Source organism: Apostichopus japonicus, chromosome 23, assembly GCF_037975245.1.
Source record: "Apostichopus japonicus isolate 1M-3 chromosome 23, ASM3797524v1, whole genome shotgun sequence".
In the NCBI taxonomy this organism is placed as follows: domain Eukaryota; kingdom Metazoa; phylum Echinodermata; class Holothuroidea; order Aspidochirotida; family Stichopodidae; genus Apostichopus; species Apostichopus japonicus.
Genome location: NC_092583.1, coordinates 17,767,118 through 17,788,746, shown reverse-complemented (window position 1 = coordinate 17,788,746; position 21,629 = coordinate 17,767,118). Strand labels below are relative to the sequence as shown.

General features: G+C 39.5%; 1 protein-coding gene across 4 annotated transcripts in view; it reads right to left on the bottom strand.

Moving 5' to 3' along the window:
- Nucleotides 1–21,629, bottom strand: part of LOC139965033 (myosin light chain kinase, smooth muscle-like) — a 116,341-nt gene that overhangs the window by 3,705 nt on the left and 91,007 nt on the right. For 3 of the 4 annotated variants that reach the window (XM_071967194.1, XM_071967195.1, XM_071967196.1), the window contains 15 exons: nt 16,609–16,917; nt 15,227–15,311; nt 14,540–14,856; nt 13,617–14,183; nt 12,067–12,357; nt 11,659–11,787; nt 11,240–11,437; nt 10,314–10,665; nt 9,664–9,920; nt 7,184–7,300; nt 6,190–6,810; nt 2,950–3,228; nt 2,057–2,401; nt 863–950; nt 64–264 (listed from right to left, as the gene is read on the bottom strand). In XM_071967194.1, the coding sequence (XP_071823295.1) occupies nt 64–264; nt 863–950; nt 2,057–2,401; nt 2,950–3,228; nt 6,190–6,810; nt 7,184–7,300; nt 9,664–9,920; nt 10,314–10,665; nt 11,240–11,437; nt 11,659–11,787; nt 12,067–12,357; nt 13,617–14,183; nt 14,540–14,856; nt 15,227–15,311; nt 16,609–16,917 (4,156 nt within the window). The remainder of the gene's footprint in view (nt 1–63; nt 265–862; nt 951–2,056; nt 2,402–2,949; nt 3,229–6,189; nt 6,811–7,183; nt 7,301–9,663; nt 9,921–10,313; nt 10,666–11,239; nt 11,438–11,658; nt 11,788–12,066; nt 12,358–13,616; nt 14,184–14,539; nt 14,857–15,226; nt 15,312–16,608; nt 16,918–21,629) is intronic. The other variant, XM_071967197.1, reaches the window with a different exon arrangement.

Sequence of the window (21,629 nt, the reverse complement as noted above, 5' to 3'; positions counted from 1 at the left end):
TTTAATAATTATTTTTTAATACTATCGACGTTCCGCACAATTATTTCGCAAGAGATTACTTACAATTCTAGGACCAAAACCATTTGCTTGGGATCTTCAAACGCATCATAGCAACGTAGAAGCTTAGGATGACTCAGTTCCCCCATTACACCGATTTCATCCTTGACTTCTTGTTTCTCTTTAGGTGTTGCCGAGATGAACTTAGCGGCCATTCGTTTACCAGTTGATTTCTCCACGCACAAGAAGACCGTTCCAAACCTTCCTCTGATGCAAATAAAATATAATAATCAAAATATGATCATATTGATTGAAACTGTATTGTCATGTTCCTCTATCCAGGAAGGGGGATCAGCGTTGACAGGCCAGGAGGAAGCTTTTCCACGTGCAGTCGTGCTGGATGTTTGCAGCCTCGGGCACTAGTGATAACTCAAGACATGCTACTTTATCAGCCATAAAACCAAATATTGTGGATTATGCAAAGATATTTTGAAGAATCAACGAGAAAAATGCACCCAGATGGGAATTTATAAGCTTCCGTAATACTTCTCTGATATGTTTTCTTACACACAAGGGACGGAGTATTACCTGTCTCCCCGATATCGTGGCACTCTTGAGATATCTGGCCAATCACCGTAAACTCTACTCCGTAATTGGGCCAAATTACCAAATGCTGTTATACAAGCGTTTAACTAGTTTTAATAAAATTACAATACTTCATATATGAAACGCGGAAGTGGTTGGGTAAACTATCAATCTTCTGTTGGCTAAAATCGCTTCCCAGTTGACCATATGCTATATAGTCATACTATTCCCTGCATAGTCGGAAATTATTACAGCAAATAGAAACAAATGTTCGACTTACTTTCCAATTTGTTCTTTCAATTCATAATGTTTACTGAAGGCATCGTTTGTTTTGATCGAAACTTTCCTTCGGGGTCCATTTTCGGTATCTGTAAATACAATGCATAAAACAAGGAATATTTCAGGTGGTTCTCTTTCATGTGTTTTAATTCTATGTATTGTTCTTCTGTCGAACTTCTACGATTTCAGGACAGAGTTTATTGATGAGGTAGAATTATACAACATATATAAGCCAGAGGTCTCTGAAGATATATCCTGTCTAACGTAGTACGTGTTTTCGTATTGTCAAGGGGTGACTAGTGTATGTGGGCTATACATACCTACACAAATGCACTATCGGATTTACTAAGCTTAACAAACTGATATCCTTAAACAATAACAAACTTATCAAAACCAACTTTCACTCCCTTCCCATAATCATTCAGAATGATTACGGTCGCAACGGAGTTTTAGCAAATACGTCACAGTTCCACCATTTATGTGAGCCGCGATTGAATGCATGAGAGGATGGCGCAATTCCGTAAGTCATAACAGAGCTTATGCAAAAAGTCAAACAAGTAGAAAATAATAAAAAGGTTATTAGAGTGCATGCAGTAGTGACGTCAAGTCAGGTTAGTTACACAGCAATTCAAGTATGTGGAAATTAACTCATACTTACGATCATTACCACACAAATATATGAATGAATGACTTCATCACTTACATGGGTTGCTAGCGATATGTGGGGGCAGAGGCATTGATATTTTCCTACATTTTCCCCTTTGCCCCTTAATAAACCTCCTGCATCTACTTATACATACATATGTATGTACATACTACTTATACATACATATACATATATACATACATAAACATATACATAAATATATATGTACATATGTAAATGTCGTCCAGTTACAGAGTTGTTGAAAATTAACAATTCATAATCATGGACGTTAAATATGAATGTAAGAGACTGACTTCGGTCAGCTTGCGGCTTTGATAAGCCAATTAGGCTTCTTCGCGAGTTCCTGCTTGCAGGAGGATGTAATATACATACATATACATATAGATATTTATATGTATATATACAAATACATATACAAATATATATATATATATATATATATATATATACAAATTTATGAGTCTTATATATGAAAATGTACTTCCTTTGCTTTCTCTGGCAGATTTTAATTGCTTTAAAGTAACACACCTGGAATAATTTCCCTGTTTCTGGACCTAAACCCGTTTCCAGTTGTTGAGGCTTTATTGGTCCGAACCACAGCTGATATACGCCCTGGATCACTGGTCCCGAAATCATTTTCTGCCCTAACCCGGAAGTGATATTCTGTATCCGATTTGAGACCTTTGACCTTGAATGACGTGCTGTCAACGCTATCGACTTTTTTCCACATGGAGTCCAATGATTCACGTGACTCAATGACGTAACCTATTATGCGACTTCCGCCGTCATAACTGGTACCGGACCATGACAAAACGACTGACGATGAGTCTACGTTTGTTACAAGCGGTTTGCCCGTCGGTGGGTCAGGTTGGCCTATAAAGTAACATACAACTATGAACTTACAGTGAAATGTATCATACAAGACAACATTATGACGTCACCAATGATGAACAATGTCCATTGATATACATTAAGTGAACCGGGTAAAGAGAACAAAGTGAGGGCACAAACAGGAAACTTGAAGTTTACGAACAAGCTCATCATTGAGAATTTACCCAGTTTTTGTGATATGGGGTAGGGGGGGGGGGGGGCGACGGATGGTCCCTATTGAACTAACATGTCCATGCGGCTTTAAGAGTGGAACATATGGATCGATAAAGCAAGTGAATTTCTAGATCATCTACGTGGAAGAAAGTTCCACATAGCCTGTCTTTCTAAGACACGTACAAAACATTCCAGGGAATACCTATGATCATCTGTTTGACATAATGTAAGAAACAACAGAGCATGCGTATACACCTATGAGGGACGGAGGTAAGAAGTAGGACGTATGGGGACATGCCCACTCCCCAACCACACTTAACACCTGGGAGGGGTAAGGAGAGGTAAGAAGTAGGACGTATGGGGACATGACCACTTACCAACAACACTTAATGATACAATAGCCTCATCTGAACCAAGATCATTTTCTATAACTAAAGTATATCTCCCGGCATCTCTTTCATCCACATCTTGTATGGCAAGAGTTGTATCCTTATCAGAAGTTGTGACTACGTATCGTTCACTGGTCTGTATCATCCTCCGTAGTTTTTTCCACGTCACAGTTGGCATCGGAGCGCCATTGAACTTACACTGAAGTGACGCTGTAGCCCCCACAGCAACCCTTACTGGACCGGGTGTGTGGAGAATGGTCGGGGGAGCTGGCAGGGTGCAATGTGAGTGCACAGAAAGACAAGTGCAAGTGAATAGATTAATAACAATAAATGATGACATGAATATTCATTATATACGTTCGACAAGATGTACACTGCAAAAACAAGCCAGAAAGAGATGTTAACCAAACCAACGACCACATTATACAGTAAAGATAGCGAGAAGGTGAAATGGTATGAGAACAACGTAAGGAAAATAACACAGCAAACAATATACATAGTGTAAGTAAACAATGTAATTCATTTACAAACAAGCGGCCTGCCTAAACGGGCAGTTATACAACCACGCACATTATGCACAAATATTATACGTTACTGCATCACACCAGTGGCGCGCACAAGGGGTGTGTGTGTGGGGGAGGGGGTATCCCCACCTCCTGAGTCGTCCGAGGAGAAATGGACAGTCGCGGATTTTCCAAATTTCAAAAATATTTGTTGGCACAACGTTAATTATAGCAATATATCTCACAAAGCACCATTTCCCCCTCAACAACCCCAGTCAGACCCTCGTTCGTAAAATAAACTCCATACCCCTACCTAAATCAGACGGGTGAAATTAGGAATCTCTCCACCCCACTCCCCCCCCCCCCCATTCCTTGAAATCATGTGCACGTCACTGCATCCCAATATTCGCGCAATACTTAAGACATTGTTTATGCAAATTCATAGATTTTCCTATAAGCCTTTGACATCAAGATATGGATAACAATCACTGTGTATCATCATGCATTTCTACGAGCGATTAACTGTCAATGTATAGTAGCTAAATTGATGTATAATACAGTTAAAACATTAATGCTGCGAACGTTGGGTTTTGGTGAATGTTGGATAAGTTACTTGAAGATGCGGTAAAATAACCATAGTGGCTATAACAATACCAAGATCCTTCCAGTGATTTCAAATTATTCCAAGGTGGGGGTAGTCACACAGTTTCGACCTATTTCGGCCGATAATGTAGTCTTTCCACAACGCCTTATATATATGGTTTGAGGGTTTGGACATTTGAGGGAATATTCTCTAACCGTGCACATTTCAAAACACTAACATTCTTCAGAAATGTAACGAGCATCAGGCGCGGCGGAACGGAAAAATTATTGGGGGGGCTAATGTGTGGAGACTATCTAAGCGGAGCGCCGCCATCGGTTGGCGCGGAGCGTACAAGAAAATTTTGGGTTATTTCAAACCCCCAGATGGCCGGAAACGGCACTTCCCGTGTGTTTTATGCTGCGAATACCTAGCCCTAAAACATGGGTCTCAAGTCTGCAATTTCTCAGATTGCACGTTAAAGTCTGTAAAAACATTGTAATTTGTATATTCGATGGTGTTTTAAGAGAGTAGCTATTATACTCGTAGTGTACTCGCAAAGACGTTTTTGAGTGTAGTAAGGGCAGTGGCGGAGCTAGGGGTATTGGTCGGGGGGGCAAGAATGGTCTGTAGGGGCGCTTTCGACACTATCTAAGTGGAGCGCCACCACAGGTTGGCGCGGAGCGTACAGAAAAATTTTGAGTAAAGATACTCCCTAGATTGCAGGAAATGACCCTTTCCGGGCCTTGCTAATTTGCAGATAAACGGAGAATAAATAGGTGTCGTCGCCATTTTGTCGGAAAATTACACCAACAGAATATGACAAATGTCAATAGGTATATGAGAGCGCAATAAAATAGTCAATAATAGCGAATAAGTAAAAAGTATAGTGAAAAGCTGAAAAGGGCGCCAGCAGTCCATTTGAGTCTGTCAGGGGGGGGGGGCATCCGCCCCCTGACTGTATATATAGACGCTCCGCCACTAAGTAAGGGGATGTTGGAGAACTGGCTGAAATGAGGCAAGTCATTGGCCTAAGACGAAGTTGTGTTACGCTTACAGGTACTCACACTCACTGCTTCCACTTTTCACGGGGCGTGAAGACGCGGTTGGGGTGACAATGTGGTCTATAGCCAGGGGACGGGCCGAGGGTCCCCCAGCAATTACTAAATTATTACACCTATATAGTATACGTGTGCATCGGACAGATCGACAAGTATGCATTGAAAAATGGGCAGATGCACGTTTCGGAGCCTTGGTAAATATTGGGGGGGCTTATCATGCATTTGCCCCCTCAACTTTTTCATTGGGGGGGCTGAGCCCCCCCAAGCCCCCCGGTTCCGCCGCCACTGACGAGCATTCCAAAAGTCTATATAGTCTCCCAAGTATTTAGTCTGAAGTTGTGGTCACCTTCGTGACAGCAATGAATTGTAAAGCTTATCTGTCCAGTTAAATTGTGAAAACACGATTAGCGTTTGTAATCGCAAGTGGATCTTGGTAATAAGAAACCACAACGAATTAATACCTTAATCAAACAATTTAAGTACTTAACAACTGTTCGTCAACGACTTCAACAAACAGTAAGGTTGTTTCTTTGTGTTCTTACTGTTGGAAGATTTAATGGTCACATGTTAGCTCTTAGTTAATGACGTCACAGCTCTAGAAATGAGAACGTCTCTAATTGAATTTGTGTCAAATATGACGAAAATCATGTAGTATTTGTAGTATTTGAGATGATGATGATGAGAATGAAACTTAGTTATAAGCAAGCAGCCACAGGCAGAATTTCAACTAAACCTAAAATAGACTCAAACTCAAAAGTCTTTTTTGAAATCCAACACTCAACATAATTTCTGCGCATTAGTATCGTTTTAAAAATTAGTTCCAAAGTTATTAGAGATGTAAGTATAATACTAACCAGACCAGTGCACCTTCACAAAAAGGTCTGAAAAAAAGCTTCAACATTGACCTATATATCTGCAGTTCTACCTATCCCCCCCCCTCCTCCCAATTCAATTCTACGACACAGATTTAAACAAAACAATAAGGCTATGTTCCTCCTAGATCGACATGTTAAAATATTCAGTCCTGATTAAGATAGACTACAGCCGATTACGAATAAACTCTATCATTACAAAATAAACTTACCAGTCACTAAAAGTTCTGCCGAGCTTTTCGCCATGCCTTCAGAGTTTCGCGCTTCTAGACGATAGTTTCCTGCGTCTCGTTCTGTAGCGTCTCGAACTGTCAGTATGACTTCTTGATCAAATACTTCCACTTTATATTTTGTTCCTTCTTTGATTTCAGAATCGCCTTTGAACCACAAAATGTGTGGTTTGGGATCTCCGGAGATTTTACAACGTAGTCGTGCTGTTGTTCCTTCCACAAAATGAACGTCTTCTAATTCCGAAAGAAATTTCGGAAGTTTTCCAGCTGGTTTTGGTGGTTCGTAGTCGTCAAAATCCGTGCTTATATCTGTCGAATCACCGCGAGAAATGTGGCGATTTGAGGCTGTCGTCTGCTGAACATCAATAGGAATGGATGGCGCTATTCCATTTACAAGTGAGTTCGTGTCTATTTCTATGGTTACCGGAGAGACAGGTTTGCTTTTCACAGGCGTTGACAATGTGATATTTAAAGTGGAAGACATTTTTCTGGTTGGGACATCCTCGGAGGCGCTACTTGATGCAGAATTATGACGGCCATTGAGGAAGGGCTGAGTGACACGTGACTGACGCCTCTCAGATAAGCAGTTCTCAGAATCAGCTCCTGAGAGAGAAAATAACTCAGTTCTTGAATTATGAAATGAGTCCTTCAAACTTGACAGCACTTTACGTGCGAGAACGTGAAAATATGAGAAAGGGAAAATGTAAAAATGCAATTTCTCTTCTTAATTGGTCTATAGTGTTATTATTGTTGTACAGATCACACGTAGCGGCTATCTGGTTACGTGGAAATGTTTAATGCGCATCGTCAGGTTATGACCACACTTGTACCATAAATACCAAAACCGTTCTGTTATGAGAGCAAAAAAGATTTCGACAGGTTAAGTAGATGTGGAAGTGCATGACTTAGGAGAAGACAGGTAAGAGTGGAGTGAGGTAACTGCAAGATGAGAAGGAAGACGATTAATATCACTTACTTTTAACTCTGAGTTTAGCTGTGCATCTAGTTTCCCCAGCAGAGTTAGAGGCCTTACAAAAATATTCTCCTTCATCTTCAGAGAAAGCCTCAGAGATTTCAAGTCTCGCGATACTCTCTAGAGGAAAAAAAAACAATCAGTAATTAGAATTGTTAATGAAATAATGTAAGACGGAAATGGTTATGAAAACAGAGAGAAACTAAAAAATAATGTCTTTTTAATTTCATTCAGCTGTTGTGAACAAACATTTTACGAAATATATTTATTTCGGTATAATAGCGATAGCAAGTTAACGGAACGTTCATAATATTGTCTGATATATAAGAAACTAGCAATGTGTTTATTACTATATATAGCCTTAGCACCCTACCAACTGATTCGGCATTAGTTTAGTGCTCGATGCAGGCGCGGCTAATGTGTGGAGACTATCTAAGCGGAGCGCCACCATCGGTTGGCGCGGAGCGTAAAAGAAAATTGTGGGTTTCTCAAACCCCCAGATGGCCGGAAACGGCACTTCCCGAGTGTTTTATGCTGCAAATACCTAGCCCTAAACTATGGGTCTCAAGCCTGCAATTTCTCAGATTGCACGTAAAAATCTGTAAAAACATTGTAATTTGTATATTCCATGGTGTTTTAAGAGAGTAGCTATATTACTCGTAGTGTACTCGCAAAGGCGTTTTTGAGTGTAGTAAATTACTACTTGCAGTTAAATGCAATAATTAAATAAATGTCTTAAGAAAGAACAGAAAGCATTTCTTAATGTCAACAAATGGGTAATTACAAAACCATGTGCAGTTGCCAACAAATTTCTATGAACCAAGCACTATCACGAATGCATGTACCCTATACAGTGGCGGCGCCAGGAATTTTTAGTTGGGGAGGCTAAGGGGGGGGGGGGGCTGAGCCAATTTTGTGGGTGGCTTACAAGATTGAGTGCCCCCCTCCCTTTTTGAAATTTTTCCCAATCCTGGAAAGGCCTACATGCAAAATGGTGGCATTTAGCGAGGCTTTTGTCACCTGAAAATTTCTCCAAAAATATGCATTTTTTTGTGAGTAACTTTAGTCAAATTAGAATGGAAGATACCAATTCACAGTTTTCGTATCACTAAAATATTACCTGCTGTGAAAGATCCAATTCCTTTGCTCAATTATTATATCGCGCTCTCTGACACAACTCCTGTTTTAGTCTGTATACACGCTGTTTGTGAAACGCACACGACATTGCCGTATGAGAACAAAATTCATCATAATTTCCATTGACCATTGTAGCACTGCGTTTTGGCTGACAAAATTTGGGTAGGCTATAGTGTTTCATTGAGGTTTCCTTTTTTGGCCTATTTCAGTTGGGGGGCTAATGGGGGGGGGGCTGACTACTTCAGTGGGGGGCTAAAGCTCCCCCAAGCCCCCCCCTTGGCGCCGCCACTGACCCTATACAGTACAGGTGAAATGCTAATATTGTGTTTTTGTTCGTTTAATAATTGATTGCGCTTAAACATAGAGCCATGTTCCACGCCTTGCGTGTACTCGTAGTGTAAACGCAAATTTTGATGAGTGTAGCGTTTAGCTTATCACACTTCGAAGAGGCATGATACAGACAATCAATTATCAAATCGTTTGAATGCTCTGGCTGCAATGCTCCGCATCTAACCCCCCCCCCCAATGTTCGCCCTGCTCCCCACCACTCCCACCCCACCCCTTTTGAGATTCCTTACCCAGACCACCACCATCCCACTATCCCATTGTTTTTTACCCTCGTATCGACTGCAATTCTTTCAGAACAGAGATTAGATTTCCTCAATGTAGAATGAAATGAGGCAAGTCATTGGCCTAAGACGAAGTTGTGTTGCGCTTACCGGTACTCACACTCACTGCTTCCACTTTTCACGGGGCGTGAAGACGCGGTTGGGGTGACAATGTGGTCTATAGCCAGGGGACGGGCCGAGGGTCTCCCCAGCATTTACTAAAATTATTACACCTATATAGTATACATGTGCATCGGACAGATCGACAAGTATGCATTGAAAAATGGGCAGATGCACGTTTCGGAGCCTTGGTAAATATTGGGGGGGCTTACCATGCATTTGCCCCTCAACTTTTTCATTGGGGGGCTGAGCCCCCCAAGCCCCCCGGTTCCGCCGCCACTGGCTCGATGAGAACGTATTTCACCTCTCCCTTCCACGAGAATTCAATCATTGTGGTAAGTATAACATGTATAACACATAGAGCCGTACATACAAGACAACATGTATAGACCTACATCTATACTATGAGAGTGTTGCAGACAGGTATGTTGTGGAAACTCAGTGCTGGTTAATTTCGACAATAATCAAGGTGCAGTTAAAATTGTCCACCTTAGAAAACAAACAATTCAATGCATCCATTTGTATACATTAAGAACAACACCGTTACTAAACCTTCTTAAGTAAACCTTTGTTTTACTTCAAAAAGAGATGTCTGCAATATGTTAATTAAATACTTACCAGAGTACGTCATGTGAAAGAATTTTGATTCTTTAATTTCTTTAGCTTCGTGGAACCAGGATACTTTTGGTTCTGGGTGACCATTAACGTTACACTCAAATACTGCTTGCTTTCCTTCGTCCACTTGTTGATCTTTCAAAAACTTTGAAATCTGAGGGCGCTTTCTAGATATCACGTGACGAGTTAAAACGTGACGGAAGTCGAACTGTTCGGTAGAAGAATTATTCGGTGAATTTTGGAGGTTTTGAAGTCTTGGTCTGAAGATTAAGAAGAACAATGGATTTTAAAGGTCAGAACAATAGATGATAACTGATGGAGTAAATCACACTCTGAATTCATGTAACACTCAATTATGTCATGTGACTCTCCCATAGTTGATTAAACTAGAAATATAAGTTTCTAAATATCTTATCAGTAGGATTGATCTATTGGTTGATCCCAAATATAATTTTTTATAAGCACTTCAATAAAACTTTTATCTTCGAACATATTCTGAAACGTCAAGAACTATAAAATCTGATTATGTGAGCTTTTCACTATTGATATAAACTAAGTTCTCTCTTTTCGACACACTGTAAGATCACGTGTCTTGAGCTTACATTGATATCACGCCCTCGACCTGCGCAGCTGTACTTGACTTTCAGGCTTACCTTGTTTTCAACAACGACCTGAAGTCGGTTTGTTCTTCGTCAAGTTGCTTCACCACCAGTGAAGCAGTGCACTTATCAACGCCAAACTTGTTCTCAATGGTACATAGGTAACTACCGGCATCAGTGGCTAACACTGCTGGTATATGAAGAGTTCTTGTTAAGCCCTCTGCACCAGACGTTTCTAGCTTAAACCTCTTTCCGTGGTTGATCAACTGGCCGTCCTTGTGCCATGTGACCAGGATTGGGAGATCCCCGGCCACGTAACAATTAAGACTGACTGAGCACCCCTCATCAGTACTGACACTTCTAGGTTTCTGAGCAAATGTAGGTGGTGAACCTTCCTGTACCGGTTCTGCGAAAATACAAAAAACAGGAAACGTGTGTGAAGCACGCAATAGGGAGAGGTAAATTGTACTACACATTCGCAAAATTCATAACATTAACGGAACAAAAATGGAAACTGCTGAACTCTCATCACGACTATTTCATCCAATTGAGAATAAGATAAGCGTAATGTTTATGATCGATAAGAACAGTTTGCTGACAGTTGGTTTAATTTAAGGCTTACCTACGTCATATCGAACCATCTTGCTTGACTTCCATACAGGTATAACTGCGAACACTAGTGAATGTAATATTCACCACAAATTCGAAACATAAAAAGATGGTACTTTACAAACAAAGCTACTGTATTGTTATCTCAACATTAAACGAGGAGTGTTTCGGTTGGTATTGTACTTACAACAGGCATTTCAAGTTGGATTTGTGAAGTTTACTCAAAAGCTAATTTGATTACATTAAAGATTAGTCATGGTATGGTTAAACACTGCCCAAAATATTTCTTACTTAACATGCTGTTTTCTAAAATAAAATAACTAAAATAACGTTAAACGAAGATATTTAATGATAAAGTTAGGACCAAGTACCTTTAACTTCCACATTGACGGAACATTCAGCTGTACCGACTTCATTTGTGATTCGGCAGACATATTTACCGCCATCATCAGGGAACACCTCCGCGATAACTAAAGAGTACCTGTCTCCATCCTCCACAAATTTGAAGTCTTCATCTTCTTTAATTTGCTCTCCATTAAAAAACCAACTCATTGTAGGCTTTGGTTTACCTATCAAACATAAAGAAGGGGGTAGTGTAACGTGATAAAGTGTTGTATATAACGGGTTAGTAGTAAAATTATTGAGCCTTAGGTCATTTGTGCGTTTGTTCTTCAATTATATATGAAATACCGTAATGTTTCCAAACAGTTTCAAACGAAAACATATGATCGCACAAACACAAATAAACAACTCATAACGAAATATCAATTCATTCACTCTACTGACATACCTTCGACGCGAACAGCTAGTGACAACGGTGCCCCATCAATAGCCTCCAGATCCTTCTCTAAAGGTTGACTAAACGAGGGAAGTTCGTTGGCAACTTTGGGTTCCTTCTTTTCTTCTTTGGGTGGAGGCGCTATTGGTAACACAAAATAAATGGCAGTTAGAAAATGTAACATCTTTTTTTTTCTAAAAATGTCATGCTATGATAACACATTATGACAGACAATAAACTCAGAACAACCACAAAGAGAGGAAGATACGCATTGCTACAAGTCATTAACGATATACGCACATTATGTAACCAATGAGAGTCTGACAACAGTACGTACGTAAATTGTAGCATTGTTCATTTTGAGTACTGTTCCACATGAAATGACCAAATATATGAAACATATATTACAAAAAGAGTTACCTGCTACAGTCAGGTTTGCGGCAACTTGACTCTCTCCAGCAACGTTGGTTGCCTTAGCAACATACTCCCCTTCGTCATCTACGATGACGTCAAGTAAGGTCAAAGTTGAAATATCGCCATCTTGGTTCACAGCATAGACTTCTCCATCAGATGGTATAGGCTGCTTCTGATAAAACCATTTAACCGCCGGCATGGGCTGACCTTCGACCTTACATGTAAACACGACTTTCTCACCATCCTTCACGTGACAGTCGCCAGGTTTTTCAATAAACTTTGGAGCCAGATTTCCAACTAGAATAAGATAGAAAAAGATACATGATCCACTTCATTGTTTGTGAGCCACAATGTTACGTCATAGTAGGAAAGTTTAGCATTAATATATGCAATAAACATAAGTGATTGGATTAACATTAAAGTATATTGTCCTTCCCATGTTCGATGCTAAACAACCTCCTTTATTAACCTAAACGAAAGATCACTGTATGTTATATGCTGGGATATGTTACAGAAATGTTTTATTTCTTTGTATGGACTCTTTTAGAAAAGAAATATTCTTCAAAGCACAAGACAAAGATATACTTATCAAATTACTTGCAAACAAACTTAAGTCTATTACGTCCTTGCTAAACAATTCGCAGTTTGATATTATTTCTCATCTCATCTAAATCTAGCACAGTTGTGGTATGAAGAAGGTATAATAGTAATTCGACCATCCTTTATGAGAAATCCTTAATTCTTTGATCCGCATATTTTATTCAAAACCATCACAGCGCAAAGTTTAACACACCTCTCTAAATACTTGTTTTGTTACCATACAGATAGAGGGCAATACCAGCAATGAAAAGGTTTTTCTTCCAATATCAGGAACAATGAACTGAACAAAAAAGGTTTAATTAATAGGATTTGAGGTAAGTGGCTTAAGAGGATTAACACGGGTCAAGTTAAAACTAGTCCTGATAAAAGGGAAATGGATTAGAAAGTGAGAATATTCACAGTTTGCAGTTTCTTATAAACAAAATGAGAGGATAAATTATTTTTAATAAGGGCGAATTATTTGTTCTTTGTGAACATAATCTCTAGGAATGTCATGGCTTGTCAGAAATGTGTAGGTCCAATAATCTTCAAGTGGTAAGATAGAAATATAGAGAAGAAAAAGAAGGATAAATAAATTCCTGACAGTTGAGCCGATTATAAATATTGTCAGAAAATATAATTTTCATTTTTAGTATTAATCATATCATTTTAGTTAAGGAAGGCAGAAACATATATAGAATAGTCATCACATATCTATAAAAAGTGGCAAGTTATTTCGGAAAACAGAATGGTAAATATGAAGAAAACTAAAACTAGAATTTAAGTAGCTAAATTGAAGGGTAAAATAGCCACACATCTGAAGAGATTTGTATTAATATTCAGTCTGTTTTCAATTGTATATTACACGCCACAAATCACGGTAAAAGTACTCATTTGAGTTGTTTACAGTTCGATGACATTTTCAAGTATTGTGTTAATATTAATACACATTCAGCTAATGAATATTCATTACGTACCTTCAACAAACAAATCAGCAGATGCAGATGACTCTCCTTCTGAATTTGTCAGCGTGCAAGTGTACAGGCCCTGATCTGCGACAGTGACGTCACGAATTTTCAGAGAGATCTCGCCGTTTCCTTCACTCAATTCATATCGATGGTCCATCGACAATGTCTGTCCGTCTTTTTTCCAGGAAACGCTGGGTTTTGGATCTCCTTGGACAATGCAGAGGAATGTTGCGGTAGATTTGCTGTCAGTGGTGATGGACTTGGGCAATTCAATGAACCTTGGCGCACTTTTAGGTTTAGTTAACATAGTCTGCAAAGTGGACTTCACAACAGGCGCTGCTTCTTGAGATGGCGTACTTTCAGTTTGTGAACGAACGGACACTGTGATTTGAAACTCTGGAGAGCTTTCGTCTGTAGCCTTCGGAGATTCGTCGCTTAAAATGGCCGACTTGCTCGGCGCAGTGTTTGAGGAATCTTCTTCTGTAATGAAAAGTGGGTCTTCCACTGTGTCTTTGATGGACTCTACAGAATTATGATGGGGTAAAGCTTCAACTGATTCTGTGGCATTGGATGAACCTGTAAGATAAAAAAGTCGCTATCTGTAATATTGGTAACATGTCTGTAACTGCATGGCAGTTTATGGAGGAACAATGATTCGTAAAATATAATATATACATATTGTAAGATGCTGCAATATATATATATATGGAATAGAAAAAAGTTGTGTCGAATTCGTGATACAAAGACAACTGACATGTCCGACACAGAGACACAGTACAATGCATTGCTGAGACATATGAGACGCATGGAAAGTCAGTTATGTCTGAGAGTGATAAATGACAGTGTCAGTAAGCAGACTATTCGTTATAACCCTTTAAATAATTCTTTGCAATTTAGTTTTGAAAATAAAAACACCCCAAACCAGTTCTTACCGTCCATGTTAACTTCAAATGCAGCTTCAGCAGTTCCGACTTCGTTTTTAGCTTTGCAGACGTATTTACCAACATCATCATTGCTCGTTTGCATAATCTTCAAGAGGCTCATACCCTCTTCGGTATGAATGTTGTAATGATCGCTGCAGACCAATAGGACACCATCCATCTCCCACGTGATCTCTGGCTCCGGCTTGCCTCTCACGATACAACTGAAATGTGCAGGTTTCGTGTCACTCACAGTTAGTGACTGAGGTCGTGCAACAAATTCAGGAACTTTAGTAATCTTAGTCTGGTTGTCTGTGCTAGATGATTTGCTGTGAATAGAAAAAAGAAGAAACGTAACATTAACGTTTGTTTATCTAAGTCATGTCGGACATAGGGACAAATAAGAAAACCTACTTTATGAAGGAATGAGAGAAACTGATATACTCTGGGGTAGCCATGTAACACTCTATGAGAATTGCACATTCCTCTCTCCATATATAGATATACGTATCCTGCGCCATAGATAAACAACTCAAACAACCACAACCTGCCCATTATAGACCGAACATAATATTGATTTGAGAAGTAATTTTGTCAAAATTCATCTGAATCCCGTCATAGATAGTCCCACTATTCGTATTGTGCCCTTGTATGGGACCACTGTAAACGTGACAAAAAAGATTTAAGGAGAGCGCATACCTTGGCATGGTGCTCAAAGATCGGTCTGTTTCGGTCAAACTTCGTGAATTTGATGACGAACTCATCGTTGCTGGTTCGTTCACTTCTGTTGGTAGAAAGGAGACACTTAATTTGGAAATGCACTTCTTTTTAAGTAAGATTTAGTGTATTGACCCAAAAGAACTAGCTACGATGACATGACAAGCTTTTCTTAACATGTTTTTCTTAAACGTGCGTTGCAAAGTTTCTGTCAGCAGGAGGGGGAAGAGGACGTGGTGGGGTGGCGATGGCGGAGGGGGGGGGGGGAATCGGAAATTAGTCATCAAGAACATCTATGTTAACAGCATACGCTAAAGGTTACAAAGTTGGATTCTTCTTTTCATCGAAACTTTAATTTCACTCAAAATTGCAAGGACTATAACCCAACGTGATTGGAACAACATATGGACTAATTCAATATCTCGATAGGAATTGATTGTATTGTACCTAGCCTCTTCCTCTCTAGACTAAACTATATGACACAAAGGACACACGTCATAGGCTAAACTATATGTTAGGCCTACACAAAGGACACACGTCATAGGCTAAACTATATGTGAGGCCTACACAAAGGACACACGTCATAGGCTAATGTTACAACTGTATTTTACAATCTGTTGAGTCAGATTGTAGTAAAATAGGTTACACTATGCGATGTTTCAACAAAGATCAAAATGAGGCATGTTCAGTCAGTTTTGTTTGTTTTGCCACCGTCTTTCGAAAAGGAGAAGTACAAAGAAGTCCTTTTTGCATGGTACAATATTTGTGTGTTAATGCATTAAACAGGTTAACACAAATGCATTGAAAATGGTGAGAAATGATGGACCTATACAGTCTATACGAAGATTATGTTGGTGGTCTTAGGCCTCTAGGTTCACAGAAAAGTATAAAGAATTTAGTGGTCTTAGCATACAGCATAACTCGAGCAGCAAACATTTTGTAAAGGGCAACACATTTATCGGATATTCAACGATAAGAAACAAAAATCAATTGTGTTAATACATCACTTTTGTTACAATAGTGTAGGTGATATGGGTCAGTTGCTATAGTATTTCTGTGATGTACCGAAATGGGACATACATGAATAGGTAAATTCGTCATCTCCTTTACTTCTACAAAATCCTGTGCGCTATGCGTGATATCTAACAGAATAGTTAAGACCATATGGCATAACACAGAGTGCATCAATTGTGTGGATAGACGTTTTAAGAACAACTCTGCCATAATCCTAACCCCCGGACACTTGAATATTAGAATAAATTATGGATTTGAGTTTGGAACTGGCAAAAGGAAACATAAAAAACAACAGAGGGTTTGGGGAGGGGAGAGGGGTAACTGAATCAGATCGAAATTCGAGAGCTTACCAAAGACTAACTCAGCAGAGCAGCAAGCTTGTCCTTGATCATTTTTGGCCAAACAAGTGTAAATGGCATCGTCTTCACTAGTGACGTCAGTTATAATCAATGCGCACCGCCCGTCGCCCTTCTGGTCAAATCTATGTCTTGGACCCTCGAGGAGAGATTTGCCCTCAATCAACCACGTCACTTCCGGTTTTGGCACCCCAGTGACCTTGCAGGTGAACTCAGCCGATTGTTTTGCCGCAACTATTTCCACATCAGAAATCTTTTGTAGGAAAACAGGAGGGCGTCCTTTCTGCACAGGTTTAGGCTTATCTGTTAGAGAAAAGAGAGAAAATTGCAAAATCAGTTAAGATATGGATTAATTTCATAGGTGAGAATGGGGAGGGTAAATTTCAAATTCATATAAACCAAAACGAGCCATTGGTTACAAGCAAAATGCCAAATTAAAGGAAACATGTGGAATCACCATCAAGTAATATTCCTTCCAAAACAACGAAGAAAAAAAACGAAGCGGAACGATCTAACATCTAAATAATGCTTGGTGACTCATTAGGCTTCGACCTGGACCGGTGGGGGGGGGCAGTGAAGGTTTATTCAGAGCATCGTTACATCCATCTATATAACAACATGTACAAGTCTATTTATTTCTTGAATAGAAGATTTTCCCGTAATTTTGTACAATGTCGACAAACACGCCTACACAGTGTGACTCATAGTACACCGTCTTCCTTTATTCTTTCTCTATCTCTGTTTCTCCATGGGCTAACAACGAGTTGAATTCAAGAATGAATTGTCATCTAACATCAGCAATGTTTACCTAGTATTGTAATTACCTTTGGGCAAGTAACCTAACCAGCAAAGAGGAATGAATCAGCGTGATCTAATACATGCAGTGAGCTGCACGAACTGGATAGGTCGAGGGGAGGGGAGGCAGAGGGGGAGGAGGCAAAGGGAGGAGGCAGAGGGTAGGGGAGGCAGAGGGAGGACGGAGGGGACGGGGCAGAGGGGAGGCAGAGGGGAGGGGTTATTAAGGCACTGTAGTGAGCTATATACAATATAATTTATTTTTTTTAAGGAAACATTCCTGAAATTAATGGACGAATAATTGACATACTTAAGTCGGACAGCTATGACCAACCTTGACAAATCTACTGTACCAGGAGAGGTGGTGGTGCACTTTGTTTGGTGGTAGGATGGGGGACGTCAGTTAATAAATATTGTATTTCGTTGCTAAAGACACGTAATTCATGTAAAAATAATCACATGTGAAAAGCAAGATAGAATATTTCAAATTTGGAAGGAAACGTAACAAGTCAAGCCAATAATCTACGTTGGAGTTTGGATCAAATTAAACTTAACAGCTGCTTACAGTGAAAGGTTACTAGAAATGGTCCCCAGTATTCAAAGTTATACACCCCACATCCCCCCTCCCTCATAGGCGTATGGGACCATTTCAGTTTGGTGGGGCAGAACTTTTTGTGCCCGAAAGTTCCCGTGACACTATCTAAGCGGAGCGCCACCATCGGTTGGCGCTTAGCGTACAAGAAAATTTTTGGCACACAATGCCTCTCAGATTGCCGGAAACGGCACTTCTGAGGCCTTGCAAGTTGTATCTAAACATTCTTTATTTTATAATCTCACGTTTAGAAATTTACACTTGCCAAAAAATTTGGTAAATTAGAAGAAGAAAAAATGGTAATATCACTTTGAAGGGGGAAAATGGGACAGTATATTTTTTAAGCTCCTATTTAGTTACCTTATTTATTATTTTAACACAGTACTCAGCTACCTCCAGAGAAAAAAACATACATTGTTCAACGACACGTAGGCGGGATGATGTCGCTGTGTCGGGTGAGACTGCAATTTGTCTCACAAAAAAAGTATAAAATATAACAAAGAATATGATAAACCTGTACTCTTAGGCTTGTAGGCACCCCCCCCCCCACCATCCATGAAAAAGAAAATGTTTCTTATATACACCCATGTTGGGGATGTGCAGGTCAAGGGCGGCGGAAGCACTTTTAATCGGGGGGGGGGGCACCGACATCAAAGGGCACTTTGCAGAAATTCGATTGGACTGATGCAGCCTTACATTTAGTACCCTTTGTAACTCTTATTGTATTATCTTACTTGTGTATACACATCACTCCATCAACGCCCCCCCCCCACCCCAAGGAAAATATGCATACTAGCACTGCAATATCCAATGCGCAAATTGGGAAACAAGGAACAAGTTTTCTTTGAGACAAAATGAGGTGAAATCATACTAGTTGCTAATGTAGGAATCTTCCGAATTAGAGTTTTTTTCTTGTTAATATCTTAACAAATTTTTTTCCATTCGAAATAGCTTTGAGTTTGACCCACAGAAATTCATTAAAAGTCACGGGCTTAGACAGGATTTGCAAAGTTCTATGCACGACTATCTGAGCGGAGCGCCACCATCGGTTGGCGCGGAGCGTACTAGAAAATTTTTGTTTTTACAAACCCCTCAGATGGCCGGAAACGGCCCTTCCCGAGTGTTCATTCTGGTTCCGTGGCCTCTTGCTAACTTGAGGCACCTCAATTTTTATGTAGAAAAAAGGCACATTTTTAACCTGAGGAAAAGTGGGGGGGGGGCACGTGCCCCCTGTGCCCCCCGGTTCCGCCGCCCTTGGTCCAGGTATATAATTGACTAGTTAGAAGAAAAAAATTGATCGTGCAAAAAGCGTGGTAGCCCAGATGAACTGCGCTTACGGTGGTGTTACACGGAAATATTCGGGCATCATGATGCTAAATAAAGAATATCATGGAATTGTCGGGCAAAAATTTGAAAAAGATTCGGGCAAGCTGCTGCATATTTAAATATATATATATATGTATATATATATATATATATATATGTATATATATATATATATATATATATATATGTATATATATATATATATATATATATATATATATATATATATATATATATATTTATATTGCCAGAGGACAAGAAATTCGGGCAAAAGTCCTGAAAAATTCGGGCAGCCTAAGAGGAGAAAAAGTATTTTTTCTCCTCTTAGGCTGCCCGAATTTTTCAGGACTTTTGCCCGAATTTCTTGTCCTCTGGAAATTTGGGGGGTCAGTCTGCCCCCTGCCCCCCCCCCCGCCTCGTACGCCTATGCCCTCCCTCCCCACAGCCAAAATGTCTCAGGGCAGCCACTTCAACGTTAACGTTCTTTTGAGACTTTTTAGCGACCTTTCATAACTTTTAGCAAGTAAAAACATGTGAAAAGTAGGAGGCAGCGCAGACGACATTCTCCAGTATTGTCCCAAAATATGCTACAAAATAAAATATTGGTGACTCATTTTCATACTAGAAATAACCATTACTGCCTGCACCGTCAAATAATTTTCTCTTCCTGTTGACAGTTTTGCGTTTAATATGACACCCCGTAATATCTGGTAATTATTTGCAGGACCCAAAAAACTTTTTAAAACGTCTTTTTGTGCCATTTTTATCCTGCTAAAATTAGGATACACAGTGAAAGATTATAACTTTCATCTCCCCACATGGCATCCTTCTTTACATGCAAATGTTTTGGACAAAAACGACATTTTAACCCTGCATTCTCATGGACGCAGACAAAAGGCAACCTAATTATATCCTAAGGCTGTATCTCTAAGCCGGCATTTTACTGGATGGATTCCATTTCGTGAATAAACATAGCATCATCTATTTCAAGTCATTTTGATCTAAAACTGCCTTATAAAAATTCGGAAATAGCCTTCGTATTCAATAATCTCTTCAATTTACTCCAAAATGATTCAATTTGACGACGTTTCAAAATAACACGTCCCAAGTTACTTGATAGGTGTCGCTTGGATAAAATGCGGTTTCCATGGTATGTTGGTAATATGATCTCACCGCTTGTTTACCATTGATAAAACTGTTTGTTTCTAAGAACGGAGAGTCAACGTCGGTCATATTATGGAGCTATAAATGTATGAATTTCAATTCCCAGCTTGTAATATGCTGGATTATGTTACATTACATTGGATTTTATCTCAGTTTATGTGTCATCAAGACAAATTACATCAAGAATGGAACTGTTCTTTCACGATGGCATTTATTTATAGAATGTTGCCAACTGCAACGTCGTATCCAAGCAACTGTTGGCACTTTACCCCGACCGACGACAGAGGTAGGGCCCATGGTCCATTTCTTTGCGCGCGCCGCGTAGATTGTGCATGCAACTTGTTCGATTCTTGTAAGTACAGCTATATGGGGATGTTGCGGTGACAGATAATGTAACACCTATCTTAAACAGAGACATATATTCTTCAAATATTTAATCTCCTATTATACTATTTTTGTTAATTTTCCCTTGAAATGTTTTTCTTTTGCTATGCTACCTAGATGTCAAGTTTCTCTGTTTGTAGAATGTTCACAAAATGCAATTATTGCTCCATGGATAAATGATTAAAATCATTAAAAAACAAAACAAACGATAACCATATTTGAAAGCAAACATATAAAAGGATATCTTCGCTATGCAAAATGCAATAATGATGTGGTTTTAACATAGCGATGTAGAAATATAACTCGAATCATATACCCATGAAGGATAATGCCCTTAACATATTTCTTATGCGCTTCACCCTTAGCTCGAGTATCTGTTCCGGATATCAGACGTAGAAGGCCCTAACATGACTCTGGTGTTTTAACCTCAAGAAATGATTGTTTTTAACCGTGTGAATGACTTAATGTAGCCAACATATATATACATTACTGAAATAAATAATGAATTTATCCCATCAAAATGTTTCTGTAGGTAACATGATCTTTGCATCCCTCCAGACTTATCTTTCTGGACCTCTCCTTAAGTTTGAAGAGACAGAACAATGCAGAAGATGATATGAAAACTTCACGCGGTATGCGCATAATCTGTTCATATGTGTTTAATAAAACAAAACTGTTCTAAAACGTCCCTTTGCCGAATTCCAGGTGCCCGCCCCTTGGATTGACGATTTACACATTTTTGACGTTTTCATGT